At 39.8% G+C, this 19092-nt stretch overlaps 1 protein-coding gene and 1 long non-coding RNA gene across 16 annotated transcripts in view; one reads left to right on the plus strand and one right to left on the minus strand.

Annotated features, from left to right (window-relative positions):
- The window catches only part of LOC147757619 (uncharacterized), a 19321-nt gene extending 11592 nt beyond the window's left edge, over window positions 1-7729 (minus strand). For 2 of the 6 annotated variants that reach the window (XR_015322550.1, XR_015322544.1), the window contains exon 1: window positions 7518-7728. This is a non-coding gene — a long non-coding RNA (uncharacterized LOC147757619). Of the gene's footprint in view, window positions 1-7517 lie in introns of all 6 variants that reach the window. The other 4 variants (XR_015322547.1, XR_015322548.1, XR_015322549.1 and 1 more) reach the window with 4 other exon arrangements.
- LOC111243691 (1-phosphatidylinositol 4,5-bisphosphate phosphodiesterase zeta-1-like) overlaps window positions 1-19092 on the plus strand; it is a 49098-nt gene that overhangs the window by 18874 nt on the left and 11132 nt on the right. For 5 of the 10 annotated variants that reach the window (XM_022789627.2, XM_086982115.1, XM_022789631.2 and 2 more), the window contains 6 exons: window positions 1883-2056; window positions 12273-12440; window positions 15700-15923; window positions 17268-17383; window positions 18247-18379; window positions 18828-18979. In XM_022789627.2, the coding sequence (XP_022645362.1) occupies window positions 1883-2056; window positions 12273-12440; window positions 15700-15923; window positions 17268-17383; window positions 18247-18379; window positions 18828-18979 (967 nt within the window). Of the gene's footprint in view, window positions 1-257; window positions 980-1882; window positions 2057-6119; window positions 6849-10812; window positions 10973-12272; window positions 12441-15699; window positions 15924-17267; window positions 17384-18246; window positions 18380-18827; window positions 18980-19092 lie in introns of those variants that run through there. The other 5 variants (XM_086982117.1, XM_022789632.2, XM_086982118.1 and 2 more) reach the window with 4 other exon arrangements.

Raw genomic sequence — 19092 nt, forward strand, 5'->3', positions numbered from 1 at the left:
TATTTTTTTTTTAAATTTTCGTATTCATTAAACTCCTCGTTCTACCCACTTTTATATCACTTTTTTCAGGATAACATTGGCGGGCTTTAGCTTAATTGTATTATAGATAGCTTAATGCCAAGACATTTGAACAATTTGGGGATTCATCTACAGGCAATGCAAAACAGCGAAAATAAAGTACTTTTACAGAAAAGGAAACGGGAAATTTGTTACCATTGAATTTACTAACTTAACATTCTGGGTTTCTTTTTTTGCAGAAATGGCAAGCCACTTCAGAACCTGTTCTTTACGCTGATCCTTACAAATATCACTTCACTTTCAGCTATAGGATGTGTAAAAAATATCGAAATATTTCATCATTAACAATAGACATTACAGTTTAGCAAATCTGAGTAACTGACAAACTAAAACTAAATAGTAAAAAACGCGACGAATTAAATTTAAATAGCATTAATGCACGCTACAATAATTCCCTTTCTATATAATTTTATAATGGGAGTAAACATTGCCATCAGGCCTGCTTCACTCCGTATGCCTTTTCCATGCTGCCTATACTAGCAGGTTCTTGCAATTAGCTTAGACAATTAGCCCTTAGGGCAACTGTGATGATGGTGATGAAGTGACTGTAACGTGGCGGTGCGCGGGTATCTACAACTTAATTACTTCACAGAAATCGTTACTTCATTAAAGCCGACGGAAATCAAAGCGATCCTAACACAACCTGCTCTGGTTTTTGTATATAGCGTGACATGGAAATGTTAGAGAACTGCTACAACTGATTTGAACACAATTGCTAGTTTCGGTGTTTAATGTCGTGCAACGTTAAACTTAAATATGAAACTTATTCAAGGGATGCTGAGAAAGCCAGGAACTTTGCTTAAGACGCAGTCACGTTGACTTCAGCTGGAGTAAACGGCGTTAACGTTCAGTTTATCGAAAGGGAAATATCAAGACCATAGTGTGACCTCATATGTTAAATGTATGTTGGATACGGCTAGAGGAAAGTGACTCTACTTGCTACTGACTAGAATGAATGTATACATAGCATTGCTTTACTACAGTTATTATGATGTTCCACTATGGAGATACAGGTCACGAAAAAAAAAATCCATCCCTCATTCTTATCCAATCTTGCTTGTAGAAATAGTAAAGACAAGGAATAACGAGCCTAGGTCTTGTTATGATGCTCTGTATACAAGAATTATTAGTAATTATAGCTTCCTGCTTTGTATCGTGGCTTAGAGAAGATAAGTACGAAAGTATGACGATATGAGTGTTAAGTTAGGTACACGTAATTCTGTGTACAACCATGTCTTTATTAATGAAGTAATGAAAACATTCCTAATTAGATGTATTCGTTGGTGCTGATTTAGTAATTTCAATCATGCTTCCAAATAATGGCCCTGATACACGGTGTTTTATGAGTAATTTTACTTTTAACAGACTTCTGGCAGAATTTTAATAGCCATGTATAGATACTTTTCGTGGAATGTATTTATCGCCTTCACAATTTAGCTTAAGCTCTCTTAAAGGTATGACTCATACCACTTACAGCCTACACTTGGTGCATAAGGCCACGCACTAACACAAAAAGGTAACACACACTAAAATAACGAACAAACATTTAAGCATTCTGTCTTTAATTTCTTTTTATTTCGTCGCAATTTTTAGCCCAGAGGCAAATTACTGATGATTTTCAAATATAATGGAATGCTCGCCTCTGTTTGTTCAATGTTTCCCTTAGCTGCTCTGATGCCTTATGTTGCAGTTGTTCTTATCACTCATGCATTTGTGTGACTGGCGTTGTTGTTTCACGTTTATGTTAGTTGCCAATGTATTATTATTGTTGTCGTTAGTACTTGTTGTCACTCTGTGCTTGCAGGCTTAGCCGATTTCCCAGAGCTGTTGCTTGTCCTGGAGAGAGGCACAGTTCTGCACAAGGTCGTATCGGCCTCCAAGGTGGTGACGCGGCGCTTCTATCTCGACCCCTCACACGAGTTCCTTCTGTACTACCCTTCGCACAAAGGCTTTTTTTGTATGAATAAAGCGCCCGAACGTGAGTACCTGGGAACGTCATCTTGAAACTTTGAGTTTACCTCACCTGTTCCAGTAAATTTTCACTTAAATGTAAACTTGGCAGAGATGCTCGATATAGTATTTAGTTTGTTAGCAGAAAAGATCATTTCTGATTTGCCCCCTAAAAAAGAACAATGCTATCCGATACCGCCTTCTCTTAAGATTGAACTTACATGTACACGTGTAGAAAACGGTACCGTCATTGGCGGACAACATATAGATAATATAGTATTGGGTTGTTTCATACAGTGAACTTTAACTTCTCAAACTTTTTCGCAAACTTAGTTATTTTATTTTCAACCGAATCGAAGAATGCGCCATTATCCATGATCTTCTGCCACTTGAATCATTTATTCCGCGAGAATTCCAAGTCCTCTACATACAGGAATACGAGATATTATGAGGCAGTTCTGACATTATGTTGAGATTTGAATAATTTTTCCATTGAGAGGTTGGCAAGATATTAGGTGTAATACTCAGTGAGAGAAGTATGACCCTGACGGGTATAATGGATGATAGAGAGTCTCTAAATGTAACTTCTGCGTTTTCGCCATTGTGGTGCGAGATCCAGCGTTGTCGTGCGATAAAAGTGGCGTATTGTTGTTTTCGAATTTTAGCTGCTTCATATAGAATCTTTTCATTACCTCTTCCACTTATGGACCATGTTTTGTGTGACACGACATGTGGACTAATGGACTTAATGTTTGTACGCCGGACGACCAACTACCGTAATGTGGTCAAATAAGATTAGATTCTTTAATGCGTTCATACGTTTGAAGTGCGCCCCCATTTTTGTTGAAAAATTTTAAAACAAAATCACTCTGTTTGCTCTTCATTCCACTGCTACTTCATTCGGCACTACTTTAACGCGGTAGAGGATATCGTTTGCATAGCTAATATAGGAGCAGTCGTTCTTCCATCCGCAGTACCCATCTGCTTCCGTTAAAACTTTGTGCTGGCATTTCTAATTAGCTCGTTGCTTTCGAATTACGGGAAATTGAATTTGTGCTTTTTTGTTAAATAAAAGTACCGAGTTCATGAAAGTAGGTAAGTGTTAAATGTACTTGCATGCTAGCATCTGTTAGAATAAAACTAGAAGTTTCTATTGAAGCTTGAGTATATTAAATAGGGCAATTGCGATATTTGTACATCTACAATCCAAAGGGTATTGAGGAAGGTTATGAAAGGCTCATATTTTCGTTTGCTAGAAACATTAAATCAGTCCGTCTAATCCTGTTGCTATAGCAAGACCCGCTGCCTTCAGAGCAACATCAAGGCCCTAGTGGAAGATCGTGACCTCTCCACTGTCCCTGATAACACGCCAGTACTGAGATTGTCTCTGCCCACATCCAATTCACCCACACTGTTTAATAAATGTTTGCTTTGATGTCACATAAATAAACGGCTAAAAGCGTCACTTGCTTGCAAATCCACCCTTTACCTATTTTTTTTTCACAGAACTGTAGAAGGCGTGCGTGTTCATTAATATCGCCAATGCATATTGCTGTTCTAGCATTTTTCTCAGAATATTTGCCCATCCTACTGTTTCTATAATTAGCAATGCTACATCGATATAATCCACAAAAAGTCCACTGGATACGTAGTCGTTGTACTACATCCGTCGGACAGATTAAATAGAAATCGTTAATTCACTTATTCGATCTAATATAAGTGTGTTCCGAGCATTAACGAAACTTAAGTTGTGCGCCATGCATCCTGAGCTTTAAAGTATCACAAGAGACGACTGCGAAGTCGGTTAATTCCATTGAGGGGCCAAAGACCCAGGCAGGTTGCGTGCGCAGATGATTTGATCATACATCATTGTTCACAAGTGTATTTGAGACCCCGGCTTACCAATTCCTTCGTCGTGCAGAACGTTGGCAGAATCTATTCTGTACTTCCACGTTTACGGCGTGATTTTTGTAAATGTCTGACTAAAATTGTAGAGTAAAACCGGCTTAATTTCCAGTCATAATGTAACCTTGCTAAACAAAAATTTGCTCAAGTTGGAGCAGCAAAATGTGGGTTGTGTAGCAAATGTGGGCAAGGTTAGCCACCCCTAACATTTTACTTGATAGCCATATTTGTCTTTTTAAGCAGAGTTTTACTTTATACGACTTATGTATATATATATATATATATATATATATATGTATGGGTATAACAAACGCCGATGTACAGTGTGATACTTGCCGAGGCGCGTATGTTATTTAATTGTTTTCTTAAACTGCGTACTTCGATAACGTAATGGGTTTACAGGACCGAAAGAGTCTCGGTACCCTTTTTCGATATATGATATATATAGTGGTTCATTCGAAAATACCTCAGTAGATCTAACCATAAATCATGATACCGTAACAAGATTTCAGAAAAAATCGCGACTATTTTTTTTCCATCGCTCGCTTAGGTTTTTCTACATTATCAGTAGCGGCAAAGGTGCCCGTAGATGAAGCGGGTAGCAATTCGTTAAGCTCCTCTTGTAAATAAATGATGCAAATTTTTCAACTATCTTATTATAAATATAGAAGCACGATAATAACAACAGGCGTCTACAGTTAATCGCCACTGGCTAGAGATGTTTGCCGATTCCGAGTAAATGAACGACGATAAAAAAGACTCAAGGTGAGTGCAAAGCTCATCTCTGCCTCTGACGCCATTAGATAGTTTTTACATGATCTATTTGGTGGCAAACTTGGAAGCCAACATAAGTGTCACAGACCGGAGTAGTTTGAAAAAAAAATGCATAAAATGTACGAATGGAGTATGGAGCCCAAACGAGAAATTGCATAAACAAGAGACTCCTGCTGGCATCCGTAAATGCCGTAAATCTGGTATATATACATATATATATATATATATATATATATATATATATACGTGTATAGGCATACGACGTAGAAATCAAGCCGATCAAATCTTCAGCCGCACGCACTCCGTTTTTAGCTTGAAAAGTTAAAAAAAAAAGACTAGAGAATTAGTGCATTTTGTTGAAGGTAATTTAGGACAGTGTTACAGTTAGACTGGACAAGTCTGTTCGGGAAATGCCTCTGGTAAACATCAACCGTATGAACCTAGCGTTAATGTCGGCGTTTAAGGGTAGCTAAGGGTTTAAGCAAACGAAATCAGCCAACTCATTAATATTATTACTTGCTTCAGATGATCTCTACTCAAACAGCGTTTTGAGTAGAGCTGTAGCCTTCTTTGCTCGAAATAAGACAATTATGACTTGCGATGCCGCTTTTTAGTGAGTGTTCCTGCCTTAAATTTGCTCCTCAGACGCTTTGCGGCATGCGCTTTAGGTTACGCGATCTATTCTGACGAAAGTGGTGATAGACCAATATTCTATAGAATACAATTGAAATTTCGACACGGTTGAATGGTACCTCCCATTTCCTATGGGTTCTTCCTGAAATATTTAACAGACATTCAAGGTTTTATTAAATCAAAAAAGATACGTACCGCATTCGACCTATGAGCCCGTCACATACATGAGGTCCGATAGGCACGGTCTGGCTGCATTTCCCCTCACCCCAGTACCTACCCTCTCCCACTTGACGACCCCACTTGTATCCCCTTTAAAAAGGGCCATCGACCAGAAATCGTTCGCCAAACCAGCCTGACGAATTCCAGGATCGCTTAAATAAGGCAAACATGAACTGTAAGGCTGAAAGAGTTGTTCACAAGACCCGTGCCATTCGGTCAAGACCAGACGACACACGGAAGATTATCAATAGCGATCGAATCGTAATTCCTGCAGTTCTGACGTTATTGTACAAGGTCATCTACTGAGGTACACCGAATTGTTATAAGCGACCTTGATTTCTCTTCTCAAAAGTGATCCTGTTACCTTGTTGGTAGACAGCACAAAAGTGCTGTAATATTCACTAGACCTTTCGTGAGGTACTGTCGCCCGTCATTTTTGATTAACAAAGAAGGCAACACTTATTTCTGCAACAAAACGTTTGATTACTACACGTACAGTATAAAATAAAACAGAATAGTTTCACTTCGGGTAATAACTATCTTCCGAAGCCAGTAACTCTGAACCTGTAAAGTGCTGTGAAGTACCTTGTGATTTTAAAATGTCATTGAGGTAGAACCATATTTGCCGTGTCACTATGCATCAAGTGAAATCGGTAAACAACCTCAAATCTACTTGAGGCAGCTGTGACAAAGGTTTCATGACGGTCAGTATTTATCAAGTACGTGAGAATTCGGTGAACTTTCTAAATATTCAATCTAGTCTGTTTTTCCCGCGATACCTCGCGGCCTGGGAACAAGGACTGTGCGAACTCAGGATTGCGTCAATGATCTTGTTTGTTGGTAACGTCCCTATAACTGGACACAAATGAAAAGATTAGCACATATTAAAATCAGCATCCGATAGGAGACTGAAATGTACATATAGCAGTATTCGGCGCGATTAGGTACACAGGTGAACTCTTACTTACACATATATGATTAATAAGTGAGCGAATCTAAGGACGCTGAGTTGCAGAAAGAGAAGAGTGAGCGATTGATCGCTGGTGTTAATGGTACCGCCACAGCCGCCGGCTTCATGAAATTCAGCGTTTTTAGCAGATTCCTAATAGGGATGTTTCATGCAAGTCGTAGAAAGCGCAAGCGCTCATGTAAAAACGAAGATGTACAGCTGGGGATGTCGGCAACTGTCCCGGGGGCACAGCCCACTGCAGAGATCATCCAAATTTGCGTGGAATGTGTCGACGACGACGACGACGACGACGACAGCGGCAATAAAACTAGTAGTTCAGGTAGTAAATTTGATGATATGGGTCTAAAATTCTCCGCTATACGAACGCGCATAGATTGAACAGCCCACAATTGGCCTTCACCTATTGAACAGCGGTTGTGCTAACCATGCACCCAAGCGTATTGATGAATACCCACTAGCACATAGAATTGTTCTATTCTACTTGAGAACGACTTCGCATACATTTATACACGCTTAGCAATCGAGGTGACGACAGTATAATTATGTCATCTAGCCATGTAGCCAGCTGTTAATTAGCAGTTTTTTCATAAGAACACATCGATACGACAGTTACTACAGGTTAGGCTCTGTTCCTTATACATCCGCGTTCAGCATCAGTCTCGCGATCAGGCGGTAGCCAAAGCGGAAATAATAAGCGCGGTTTATCTGTCGAATGCGCGGAAAATGTCTGAACTATCTGAATGCTACCATAGTAATTCATTAGCATATCCTTAGATCCAAATAGATAAGCACATATTTTGTGCTTAATTAATATTTTGTGGAAACTAGAACTTCGAGAACGATATCGTACGCATGCTATTGTAGTGTTGCACTAGTTTGAGTTACTGCTTGAACATGCAATCTGGGCTTTGTGTAACTTGCCCTTAAGAATCTGACCCCGTGCATCAAGTTCCACCGGAGAAAGGTCTTTTGACAGCATTCTACTTACTCGAAATTAGTATCAATGATGTTATACAGATGATTGTAGCTGATTGAGTAGTATACGTTGGGTCGTTCTGTCCGTACACGATAAAGGTATCAATTCGACCTGGACAAAACAGCGATGCGACCGGCAGTATCGTTTGCGTATATACAAAATACGCTCTTACCTAAGTTAGGTATGGACTATTACATATAAACAGTGACGGCACAAACGACCATGCTAACTATTCGAATCGGACATCCGGGACTCAGGACAATTTCGAAAAGTGCCTGTTCCATCTTGATTATATTAGAGGCTCTTTACAAAATAATGACTACAATTTTCCAATGAATCATTCTTCCTTGCCACCAAACGTTGGGGGAATAAATAAGATTAGCAAAAAAATTCCTATGCATCAGAGTATAGCGTGTCTGTGTGTACTCTTAGTGTTGTAAGACTAATGCTTCATTGTAGTTTATAATTTAATCTTACTTGAAACAATGATTTACTATTCATTGATAAAGCCTTACAGCACTGAATGAAGCACTTCTGAGGTAAGAACGTACCTCTTAGGCTCCACGCTAACCTTATATCCTATCAGTGATAAAAATACACACTGAAATCTAGCATGTCATCCTTGACGTATACTATGCAAAAGTTAATGTTAACACTCGCAAGAGGGCATGACGTCTGCTTTCGCGCATCTGCCTGGACCCAGACGATGCGCTGGAGTTTGAAAAGCTACTTTTTTCTGTCTAAAGTTGCTGTGGTATGAAGATGACGTTTGCACGTTTCCGTTGAGATAACCGGCAAAACGTATACAATAGAAGAGCATGCTGTCACCGAAGCTGCTATCGACGACATTTTCATAAAACGCTTTAGGAAACCAAATTTATCTGTGGCATATTGAAATATTTTATTTCAAAACAATCTTATAATTTCATCTCCGACTATAATACATAGACAGCGTAATTCTTCGACACTTAATACATTTACTCCCATAGACTCATCGTTGAGTCAATTATATGCTACCATATACTTGATGTTGCAATTGAACTTCAAGTAAATACGTACCTAGCACAGGCGTTTGATTGTCGCTTGGCTTTCGCTGAACCGGTAAACGTGACAAAGTTGTTGATAAGCGTTAAAAAAAGCCAGAAATTTTCACAATAATGAATCAGTCGGCAATACTTTCTCCCGTATATGTTGCCAAAATGATTCAATGTATTGTTTACTGTATGGTGAATACCCCTTGGCAAGTACACGCGATCAGAATCAGTGTTACTATTTGGAACGGTTATACGTTTGAACCGCGTGAGCATTGATAAGCATTAGTCGAGGGCCATCAAGAAGCAAACAGCTGTTAACCCCGGACGAGTCGCACGATCTTTGTATTATTGCCAGACACAAGCCTGATTTCTTAACCTAGTTAATTGGTCACACAAGCGCCTGCCATATGTATAAAGCCCTGGTGCATATTGCCTATGCCAGTAGGTCCTAGAAGCGGCTAAATTTGGTACCTAAGAAAATAGATAAAGCTAGCAGCGTATTTATTAATGGCTGACAGATGGACAAGTGGGAGCCAACGTAGAGGACAATAGTAAATCTGAACGAATTCATTTGTATTTTAGACATGTCAACGGGACGCTTGAAACAGTCATTTTCATCTTTTAAAATTGGATCAAACTTTTACCTATGTGGTACTGTTATCTTGCAACAGAATACAAACCTAACGCTAAATGTTTCTGTCTGATTAAAACCGATTAAAATATTTAGCGTATCCATGACTTTTTAAAAGCGATAGTTCGCCTGTTTTTTCAACACACGCTCATACGGCCGACGCGTTATCTCGAAAGCCTATTCAATACAACTATAAAGTCATCTTTTTACGAAGAAGTAGTTTCACATGTGAGTAAACTGCCGCCATTTCTGACAAGTTTTTCCAGTGAATTGTTTTTTTTTTTTCGCAAAAATTGCTATCGTATGTATATAAAAGTAAATTTTCACACGTCGTTTGATGTGTAGCTTTCTAAATATGTCTTTACTCTGACTAGGGACCTTGGCATAGCAGCGATTCTTTCAAGTGTAAGCATCGTTTTCAATTACGTGGAAGACATCCGTAGATACCATCGCGTTTTTGCCCCGCATCATCTCGAAGTGAGCTAAGGGCAGTATGGTTATCAAAGCGGAAATTCGATCGATATGATCGATGCCTCATTGTGCATTTAGCCTGCATAAGCAATCCGCGCGAATTCAAACAGTCCGCGCATGCGCCGTACGGCTGTGCACATACTGTTTAGTCTATTCAAAGAAAGATTTTGTACCAGCCGACTGGCTCAATTCAGATGATAGGTACAAGAATCATCGCCGATTGACGAAAGCCTTCGGCTCAATGAACACATTTGCTTTGTGCCGTAGAAAACTTGATTTTAACCAATACGTTATGACGAAGCTTTTCCATTCAACCAGGATATTGTATGATGATTTGTTAAGTTAGAGGTTTTTACACAAAAATAAATAAATCGAAGCTGATTTAGGGGAAGATGAACGACCAATCCAAAGTGGTGGTCATTCATCATAACTAGAAGTATTGCAGTGATCAAAGTATAATATTTATTAACATACATAGCTTTAATACTTCAGTACTCCGATGTCGTACTTACTATTTCCTTTTTTCCTGATTATCATGCGATGTACAATGCGATAATATATAGAACGAACATTTGTCTGACATGTAAATACGAATCGACCACATGGCGGAAAATTCGAAAAAAAACAGTCGACAGGCCGTCAACATGTGATGCATCATAAACGGGCCCCGGACAATGATATTTGGCATAATTGTAAAGTGTTATGTGGTCCTCCAGCTCCAGCTTCCTTTCCATGTATACTTTTTTTACACGAGGATCTTGTATCGACTAAGAGCTCTCACTTAAATCATGGAGCCCGATTAGTTCTCGCATACGCTTGCCTGAACAAAGATCTTCTGTTTCGAACTTTTACCTTTAAAATGATGGGTTGCTGTTAGCAAGCTGATCCAACTTCGACAGAAAGGAATTGTTATGTAACTTGCATAATGCTTTCCGATGCTGATCGACGTACGGCGCTATGAACTTTATATATACATGATCGAAAATCGCCAATGGCTGGGTGTAGCAATTGGAAAACAAATCTAAGGACACTTTCATGTCTTTCATCCCTTGTACGCTGATGATTAAACCTAAAACAGCGGTCATATTTTGCGCATGTTATATTAAAATGCTGTTATTATTGAGAATTGGCTAAAGAAGATTGCCTTTTTGTCACTGATCTGTTTTTACAGAGAAAGAGACTTTCAAGAGAACTTTTGCCCTGATCGGCTATCTTTCACTTCCTCTGCGTTCACTGCCATGACAAGCCTGTGGCAACTAGCCTTAGAAGGTGGTCGATAATGTTTCCGCTTCACAAATTGAGCTGAGTTAGCTGAATTTATGCCTCGTATAGTAAGTTTCTTTGTTTTGGATCGTACCAAATACGGTGTTCAAGCCTTACATATGTACTAGTTGAAAAAAACAGCTCGACATATCATAGACAGTCTTAGATACGTTCGTCTATAGTTCTTATAAAAAACGTAAGCACGACTAATTAGAGATCTGATTTTGTCGATTTACAAGCGCCTGATAAGCGATTCGGTGACCTTAAAAGAATAGCGCTTACGGTGCATTTATATGGCCGGCATCTTTTCATTGCCTAGAGGGCGGCGCCTGTCATTCAAATTTCTTTTTTACTCATTCGGAGCTGTTAGAGCGACTGTTGTAAAAATAGAAGGTACACGTTTACAATGCACGTAAACATCTGTTTGCCCAGACAGAGTACCGGCAGACGGTACGTAACAGGACATCTTATATCTGTCGGCAAACGATTGGGGGTAATTTACAGATTTTGACGTAAATCGTCCTTTGCTATTAGCGCGTTATGTCCAGGATATTCTGCGAAACCTTTGCCGTTCAGCTAAACCTACGGCCCAAAATAGACACAACCCAAATTACTTAGATTTAGATCTACGTTTGTTCTTTTAGCCTACGAGCTCGATCTAAGTTTCGTGCTTTGATTGTTTTTCCCCAAAAGGCCCAGGCAAAGCAAATGGTGTTATTAATTGTTTTATATTGTTGTATCGATTAGGGAGTGCTGAACTGAATGTTTCAATATACGCACCTGAGCTAGAGAGGCCAATAGGCCGCAGGCCGCCATCTATAGTTAGCAAAGACTCATTAAATAGACTTACAGCGTTCTGGATTACCCCGAAACAGCTATCAATCCAGCCATACTTTATCGATCTATTGAAATATTTATGTGATAAATATTTTTGGTAGAACTGCACGTTACTTAGTAAGATAGACAATAGAGTTGTATAACATCACGCACACACATTTAAGACCACACTAGGTAATAGCCAAAATCGTAATGTAGTTGAAAGGGTTTCTGATCTCCTGTTATCCGGCATGTCTATTTCTAGACACAGGTTTCTACATGTTTGCGCAATCTTTATGTCAAACCTTGTCCCATGTCAAATACACCCCAACGACAAAGAACGCTGTGGAAAACATTCGTGTTGATACACGAGGAGGGATATCATCTATCAAACATGACATTTATAAATATTGAATAGAATCGTAATATATAGGCTTATATGACAATTAGTGTTATTACTGTTTTTATTTATCTATATTTAACGTTGCGCTAATTTCCTTGTTTAATTTTTTGGTGTCTGTTCGCCTTTTCGACATTTGTTTCAAACTACAGTCGCGATCCGCAATATCGGCGAAGTCCGACGTGGCTATTCAACAGATGTATTCCACAAGGTAGACGAGCATCGACGTCGGCGTAGAACCTTGCGTAATCTGCAGGTCCGCGAGGAGCTCTGCTTTTCTATTGTACTCAGTTCGACCAACTCGACCCTTAACTTAATCGGTGAGCTTCGCCACAGTTTGGTTCCTGTCGAAGAACTAGGTACTTCAGGACGCTGCATGTGCCGCCTTGCTTATACCGTTTTAGCGCTCTATGTACATACACTTCATTTCCTAATAGATACAAATAATATTAGTCAGAGTTGGTGCTAAGTATAGTTAGAAATTAATTATATTATACGAATGTGCGCGTAACCCTAATTGAAACGATGAAAAACTACACACCGTCAAAACCTGCCGTATCGATTTATTGTTTACACATAAAGAAGTGTCCCATAGGTTTCTATTACGACAAATTAGGAGAATGGCTGCCTTTAAGACTTATTTATTACAGCCATATTGTAAAAGAAACACCATAGCGTGAGTATTATATGATGATATATCTGAGTATTATATTTTATTACGAAAAAGTAATCAAAGATGCGGTACATGCCTGTGGCGCTGGAGGTTAGTGTAGCCGAAGAGTTTCGACTAGGTAGTTCAATACGTCAACGACGTGCTACTATTCACACACATATTGCGGCAGCCGAACAAACGTCATAGGCCTAAGGGACATGTAGGTAGACGAGATTTTTACACAAGTATAGATTCAGCTACCAAAAATGTCAAAGATCCCGAAAGAATTCGCGGGAAGAAATGTCGTTTTGAGATTCGTGCACCATAAAGAGCTGGTCTATCTCTGCGCGTCGGACGCACGGAGAACAGAACCAGGTTTAGAAGATGTTGGCTCGACTTGAGCCGAAATCGTGAGATCATCCTAAATCGTTCCATGAAGAAAAACCCATGCTGAGAAATATAAGTGAGCCTTGAAAAGGTCCGCCGGAACGAGGCCCGGCTCGTACATTAATTCGATTAGTATTATGCAACATCATGTGGTTAGAATTATAATAGTTGAGCTTGCTAAAACAGAAGGTAATATTTTTCCAGGCAAATTCCCGATTGTAGACCCCCAACCTCTGTGGTCTGCTTGGACCATACTCATGGTAACTTGAGGCTACCAATAACAAAATAGCATTTGTTTTTTTTTGTTGCTGCGTTTGCCTTGTACACACTGATATAGCGCTACGTATTTTACGGCCAGACGTATCTTAAACTGGCATAAGGTAGAGACATGAGTAGTTTGGCAGGTGCAAATTAGAAAAGGCTAGGCAAGCCTTGTACCTTCGCTGCAGGCATTCTAGCGGAATATATTTTTCTGCTTATCAATCATATACATAGAAATAATTTCCAAACAAATAGGTTCGCTAAAAAGAGACAGCCTAGAGTAAAGAGAGAAAGTAGTAGGCAAGGTTAAAATGGACGACAGTAAAGGAACGAAGCCCCTATCTGATCGTCTTTCCTTGCGATTTAATCATTGTTATTTTTGTGCGTGAAAATACGTACGATCACGAAATAGCCAGGTCGAATTAAGCAACGCAGATGACACTGCTGTTCGTGCACAACTTACATTAGATTAAGTTCCGTTCGTTTGTCTGCCCAACGAAGACACGTGGCGGAGTAATCGATGTTGGACTAACCGAGTCTGCGTGCGTCACGGTCTCTGTCGTAGAGCCAGGCCAAACGGCAGGCAATAATGTCGACCCCGGGCGTCACAGGTGCGTGACTTAACTTCGGTCAGCGGACGAGTAAGGGTAGTTCGCGGAGGAAAGTTGACCTGTAATAGACTAATGGACTCTCTGACAAACCCTCACGCCCACAGAGCCATTTTTATGTTTAGAACCGTATGAGAAAGCTATATGATCTGATGTTTTAAACCATGGAGCAGCGACCTTGACCTAGCGAGGATGAAGCAATTAGAGAGATCACACGGGTCGGTTCGGATCAGTTATCGGCTAAATAACTTTATCATCGTTCGTCTGATCCACTTTGATCAGCAAGTCAACGGCAGAAGCGATGAGTACGAACCTTCTAGTCTATGTATGGTCTGGCAGATGGGATATATATGGTGTTCTTAGTGTTATTCAAACTACTCGTTAAAGGATCGAACGTATTTTATAATGTATTATAAAGAAAACCTTAAGATATAATTCTCATACATAATAAATCTATATAACATTTGTTATCGATTTATATATATATATATATATACATATAAACTGTGTAAAGTTAGCATTAATAGTTCCCTTAGAAGTTTCATGTTCATGCAGGACGGGGGTAACCAATTCGAACTAATCATTCGCGAAGAGTACAATGTATATATATATATATATATATATATATACAAGTTGGTCTAACGAAGATGCGCGGAGAACTGAAGCTATCGCTTGCTAAACCGGCTCCTATATTATATAAGCTACCAAATTATTCAAGTATACATGAAAATAGGCGCGTTAAGTTTATGTCAAACGTGTAAGGCTCTTTTCACGAACAGTAATCGAATAGAATACAGGGCAAAACGTAGCCTTCCAGACCTCCTTTCATGGCCGGTTACGTAACGGTTACATAAATGCTTGAAGTGATAATTAGTCCAGCGGCATTAAGACCCAGTTAATACCGAAGCCGTTTAAGGCCGTACGCTGTGAAACGTTTGAATGCCGTGAAAAATATTGACATTGGACATTGAAATGTTGACGTGCTAAATCGTTTCTACCTGTAGACGCAACTGCTTTATATCAGAGTAAAGGTTTTACATCTTGCATGCAACAACTCTACTTGATAATCTATTACTGTGTTGAAAGCCAATTAAGGTACCTTTTCCACTTAGTTTATAGGGCATCTTATTTTCTTTATGAAATTCGATGGGTTTAAGATGCCTGTGGATAATCAAGTGTTCACAACCCATTATCTTCACTAATTGACGGTGTGTTTGTTTGCCATTCTACGAAGTGCGTTTAGTAGTAGTCTTCATCATAGCGCTGGTAGATCTGGGCGGAGTGCATATTCCAGGCACATGCATAAGTTGACGAACTATCTTTGGGAACTGCTTTCTCAGTTAAAGTCGCCATACACGGTCATGAACAGTCGGGGTCACTTCGGTCGTTAGAAATGGAAGACCCACCATTCTGGGGTCTGAGCTTGACCTTAAATTGTTTAACCGCGCAAAACAATTACAACCCGTCTATAGCTGAAAAACAGATTTTTTCCAAACGCTGCATGGCTGAGGTACGGTGAGAGGCTGACATTAATTGTAACCTATAAATGATCTCTATTATTTCTAGGTATAATACGTAATGATAATAAAAATAGTGTCATTCGCCTCAACTTTGCAGTCTATGGGGGCTCCTTACTATATAGTTAGCTTTCCGGCTGATTTTACCTTCCAGCTCCTACAATGGACACCTGCGTTGCGTGGTGTCGTGTGCTGTCTCATTTGGTGGCAGCTTACCGTAATGCTGAACGCCAGGAGGCATTTGATAATTGGATCAAGGCACAATTTACGCGGGCAGATATCAACGCGAATGGAGTGTTAAATTTTTCTGAATGTCTCGAACTGCTCAGACAAATGAACAAGGCTGCTCCGAAGAAACTCGTCAGAAAACTGTTCGATGTGAGTGGCTGTACCCATTTTCTACTGCGAACCTTTTCATCTTTCTTTTTCTTTTTTAAAGAAAACACAAACGTTTATTATCTATGAATAATTACCAGCACTATATAAGTCTATCTTTAAATTCAAAATTCATTATTCAAGTAAAATCGAAAGCTTCCCCACTAAATGATGAATATTCTACTATTGCAACTGTTTCATTACACGCCATTTTCCGTACGTACGCTAAAATTCAAGTGTGCCCATAAATACTAGCTGACTTCATTCCTCCGCAGTCTTTTTTCTAAAAATCGGACAGGACGGTTTTATCTGAGTTAAAATTTTCCACGCGACCGATTTAAATGATCCTAATAATTTTCAGGTCTCGTTTTAGGCCACTAGGCTAAAGCTGTTTCTTTTCGTTTACTTCCATCACTATAGATATTTGAACTGAGGCCGCTACAGCAAAATGGTCACCGTGTTCTATACTATAAAACTTCAACACCGTTTAATTCGTTGTTCCGCTCAAATCATCCCTCGCAAGTTACCTTTAAGATTAAGCAACACCAATAACCGCGCTTTTTACGTAGATTTCTGCTACCGCTATCGAGGTTTTTTTTTGCTTTTTTCATAGAACTCAACGCAGTAACAAGCAACGGCAGTTAGAAGGGCTCACCGGAGATTCACTCCTATCAATTTTTTTTTCTTTATTATAAGCATAGACATTTGTAGGATTTGTAGAACCTTGCATTACAGTTGAAATGATTCAATGTCGTAGCGAAATAATGGAATCACGGGCCCGAAACGAGCTCAGCCCACACTCACCAGCTGTTGGCTAATTTGCAGACGCGTTGAGAGCAGCTTCAGCATGGCTTTTGCAATTCGATCTTTATTAGAAAATGATCTAGAATGCGCTTCCGCAAACAGATAATGTACGTTTACGTAGAGCGAAACCTCGACTTCGGAAACTGTCCACCATATATTTTTCCGCTACTACCCAAATACGTCAGATTGATGGCATATGAGCGAAGAAATGATTATGTACACGATTGAAGATTGATTATCACCATGGTGTCGCACCATACATGATGGCACCTAATCGATTTGCTCGTCACATGGTCAGGTCGACCTACTGAGGCGCATGATGTATGAGACCTTCGCACTAACACTCCAGTCTATGGCACGACATTAGCGCGCTAGCGTCCATCGTTCGGCCGCTATCGTTCGCTACGAACGCTAAAGCACAGCTCTTGAATTACCAGTGCACAAGTACTGCCTAAGAGAAATTCTACATAAAGCAAACTATAGTCGTGCGCGCATCAATCAAAATCAACGCATAATAACAACGGACCCACTTTTTTGTATTAGGCTGCAAACAAAAATCGTACACGGGTCGATGGAAAAGATGTATTGGACAAAGAAGAGTTTGTTCTGTTCTATAACTCCCTACTGCATAGGCCCGAAATTCAGGAATTATTTGACAAGTAAGTTGAGCGTAGGTAGACACAACGATGTCGGTCAGCGACATATCAAATAACAATCCGTTGAAAGCTGATCATCTGTCTATTAGGGTGACGGCGAGGGGTGGCTGATCGTCACCGCGCGACGTTAATGCCCTCTGTGCATTATTAAAGTCCTCTGTGCTTAATATTTTATATAAAACTTGAAATAATAGCGTATATACGACGAGACCCTTGCTCTGTCGTCGCCTGAAATCGTCTAGGCGCTTGGCCCGATGGGTTCTTCGAATTCCGCGTCACCTAGCATTCGGGTTGAAATTTGGAAGTCTATTGACGCGTTGATTTAGACAGCGGTCGGCTTTTAACCTGTGAAAGTAAATACACGATGCTTTGCTTTGTCCTGCATCACCCAGTATGACGACTTGCAACACATATGTTATTGAAAAGACAATGTTACTAAGTGTTGATATTTAAGAACAGAAATCATGTTCTACCAGTTTCAAACGCTGTTAATAGATACGATCTGCTTTCCTGTATTGTATCATGGGTGTAGTGGCTGAAAGCTGCTTTCAGCCAGAAACTTTCGTATGGCTAAGCTGGCCATTAAATAAATATTTTGTCAAAGAGCTAAACATATTGTCCAGGATACCGCTTCGGTTGCCGGCTAGCCGCTTGAGAAGAACACTTTTCAATGAAGAAACGTCCGCTCGAGTTTGCGGTCAGTTAGACTGCGATAGAAAACAGCTTGTTTATGTTATTGCGTTATACTAGAAAGTTAAATGAGATTCAAGGCGTTATACTGAAATTTTAAAGCCATTCAGCCTGCGAGCAGGCGCGCGCACTGTTGGGACAACCCTATTGAATACCATTCATCCTAATAATTAAAGGTATAAAGTTAGAGGAAGTGACCTGATGGGGCCCGATGAGCTACAGAGCTTTCTGAAGCATGAACAATGCGAGACCCACTCACTTGAGGAGTGCCAGGAACTGATTACGACGCTTACTCAGGATCCTAATAAGGTAAGAGCATACATGCTACCTAAAGGTAACCGAATTGTCCCCTTTGACCATGACAGATAGTTGTTAATGCGACACACTCAGTAGCGGAACAAATGGATTTATTTAAAGTAGTGCTGAAGTCTTCTTTTCGCTCTCAATGTCTTCATCACCATAATAGCTCAACGATCAACAGAATTCATAAAAAGCGGCACGTGACGGCAAAAAAGAATACTCTAGCGACAAGAGATATTCTTATTCTATACCGAAATGAACTTATAATTTGTATGCAGACGGGGCCGTTTTGCGTTCTAGGCGCATAACGTAACTTAGAATAAAGCTGAAACAGTGTTTTACAATTATATTTGCCAGAAGCGAACCAATGCAAACAATTTAAAATGTCCGGTAATTACGATGCAATTTACGTTCGTAACATCGACAAATTTTTTCGTCTCTGGTCCCCCGGCAACAGGACTGGGGCTCCGGAGGCCATCTGAGTATGCATGGATTTGAAGCATTTCTACTGTCAGATCGGCAAGCCATATTTGACTACCAGCATCAGTTTGTCTGTCAGGACATGACGCGCCCGCTTAACGAATACTTCATCGCCTCGTCGCATAATACGTACGCGTTCCTATTGTTTACTGATTAGTGCCGATTAGATAAAATTAAGATAAGATAAGATAAAAATATAGCTTCGAATCAGTGTTCATTTTCTGCAAGACAGCCATAAGTTC

The sequence above is a fragment of the Varroa destructor genome, unplaced genomic scaffold (genome assembly GCF_002443255.2).
Source record: "Varroa destructor unplaced genomic scaffold, Vdes_3.0 BEIS01000002.1, whole genome shotgun sequence".
Taxonomy (NCBI): domain Eukaryota; kingdom Metazoa; phylum Arthropoda; class Arachnida; order Mesostigmata; family Varroidae; genus Varroa; species Varroa destructor.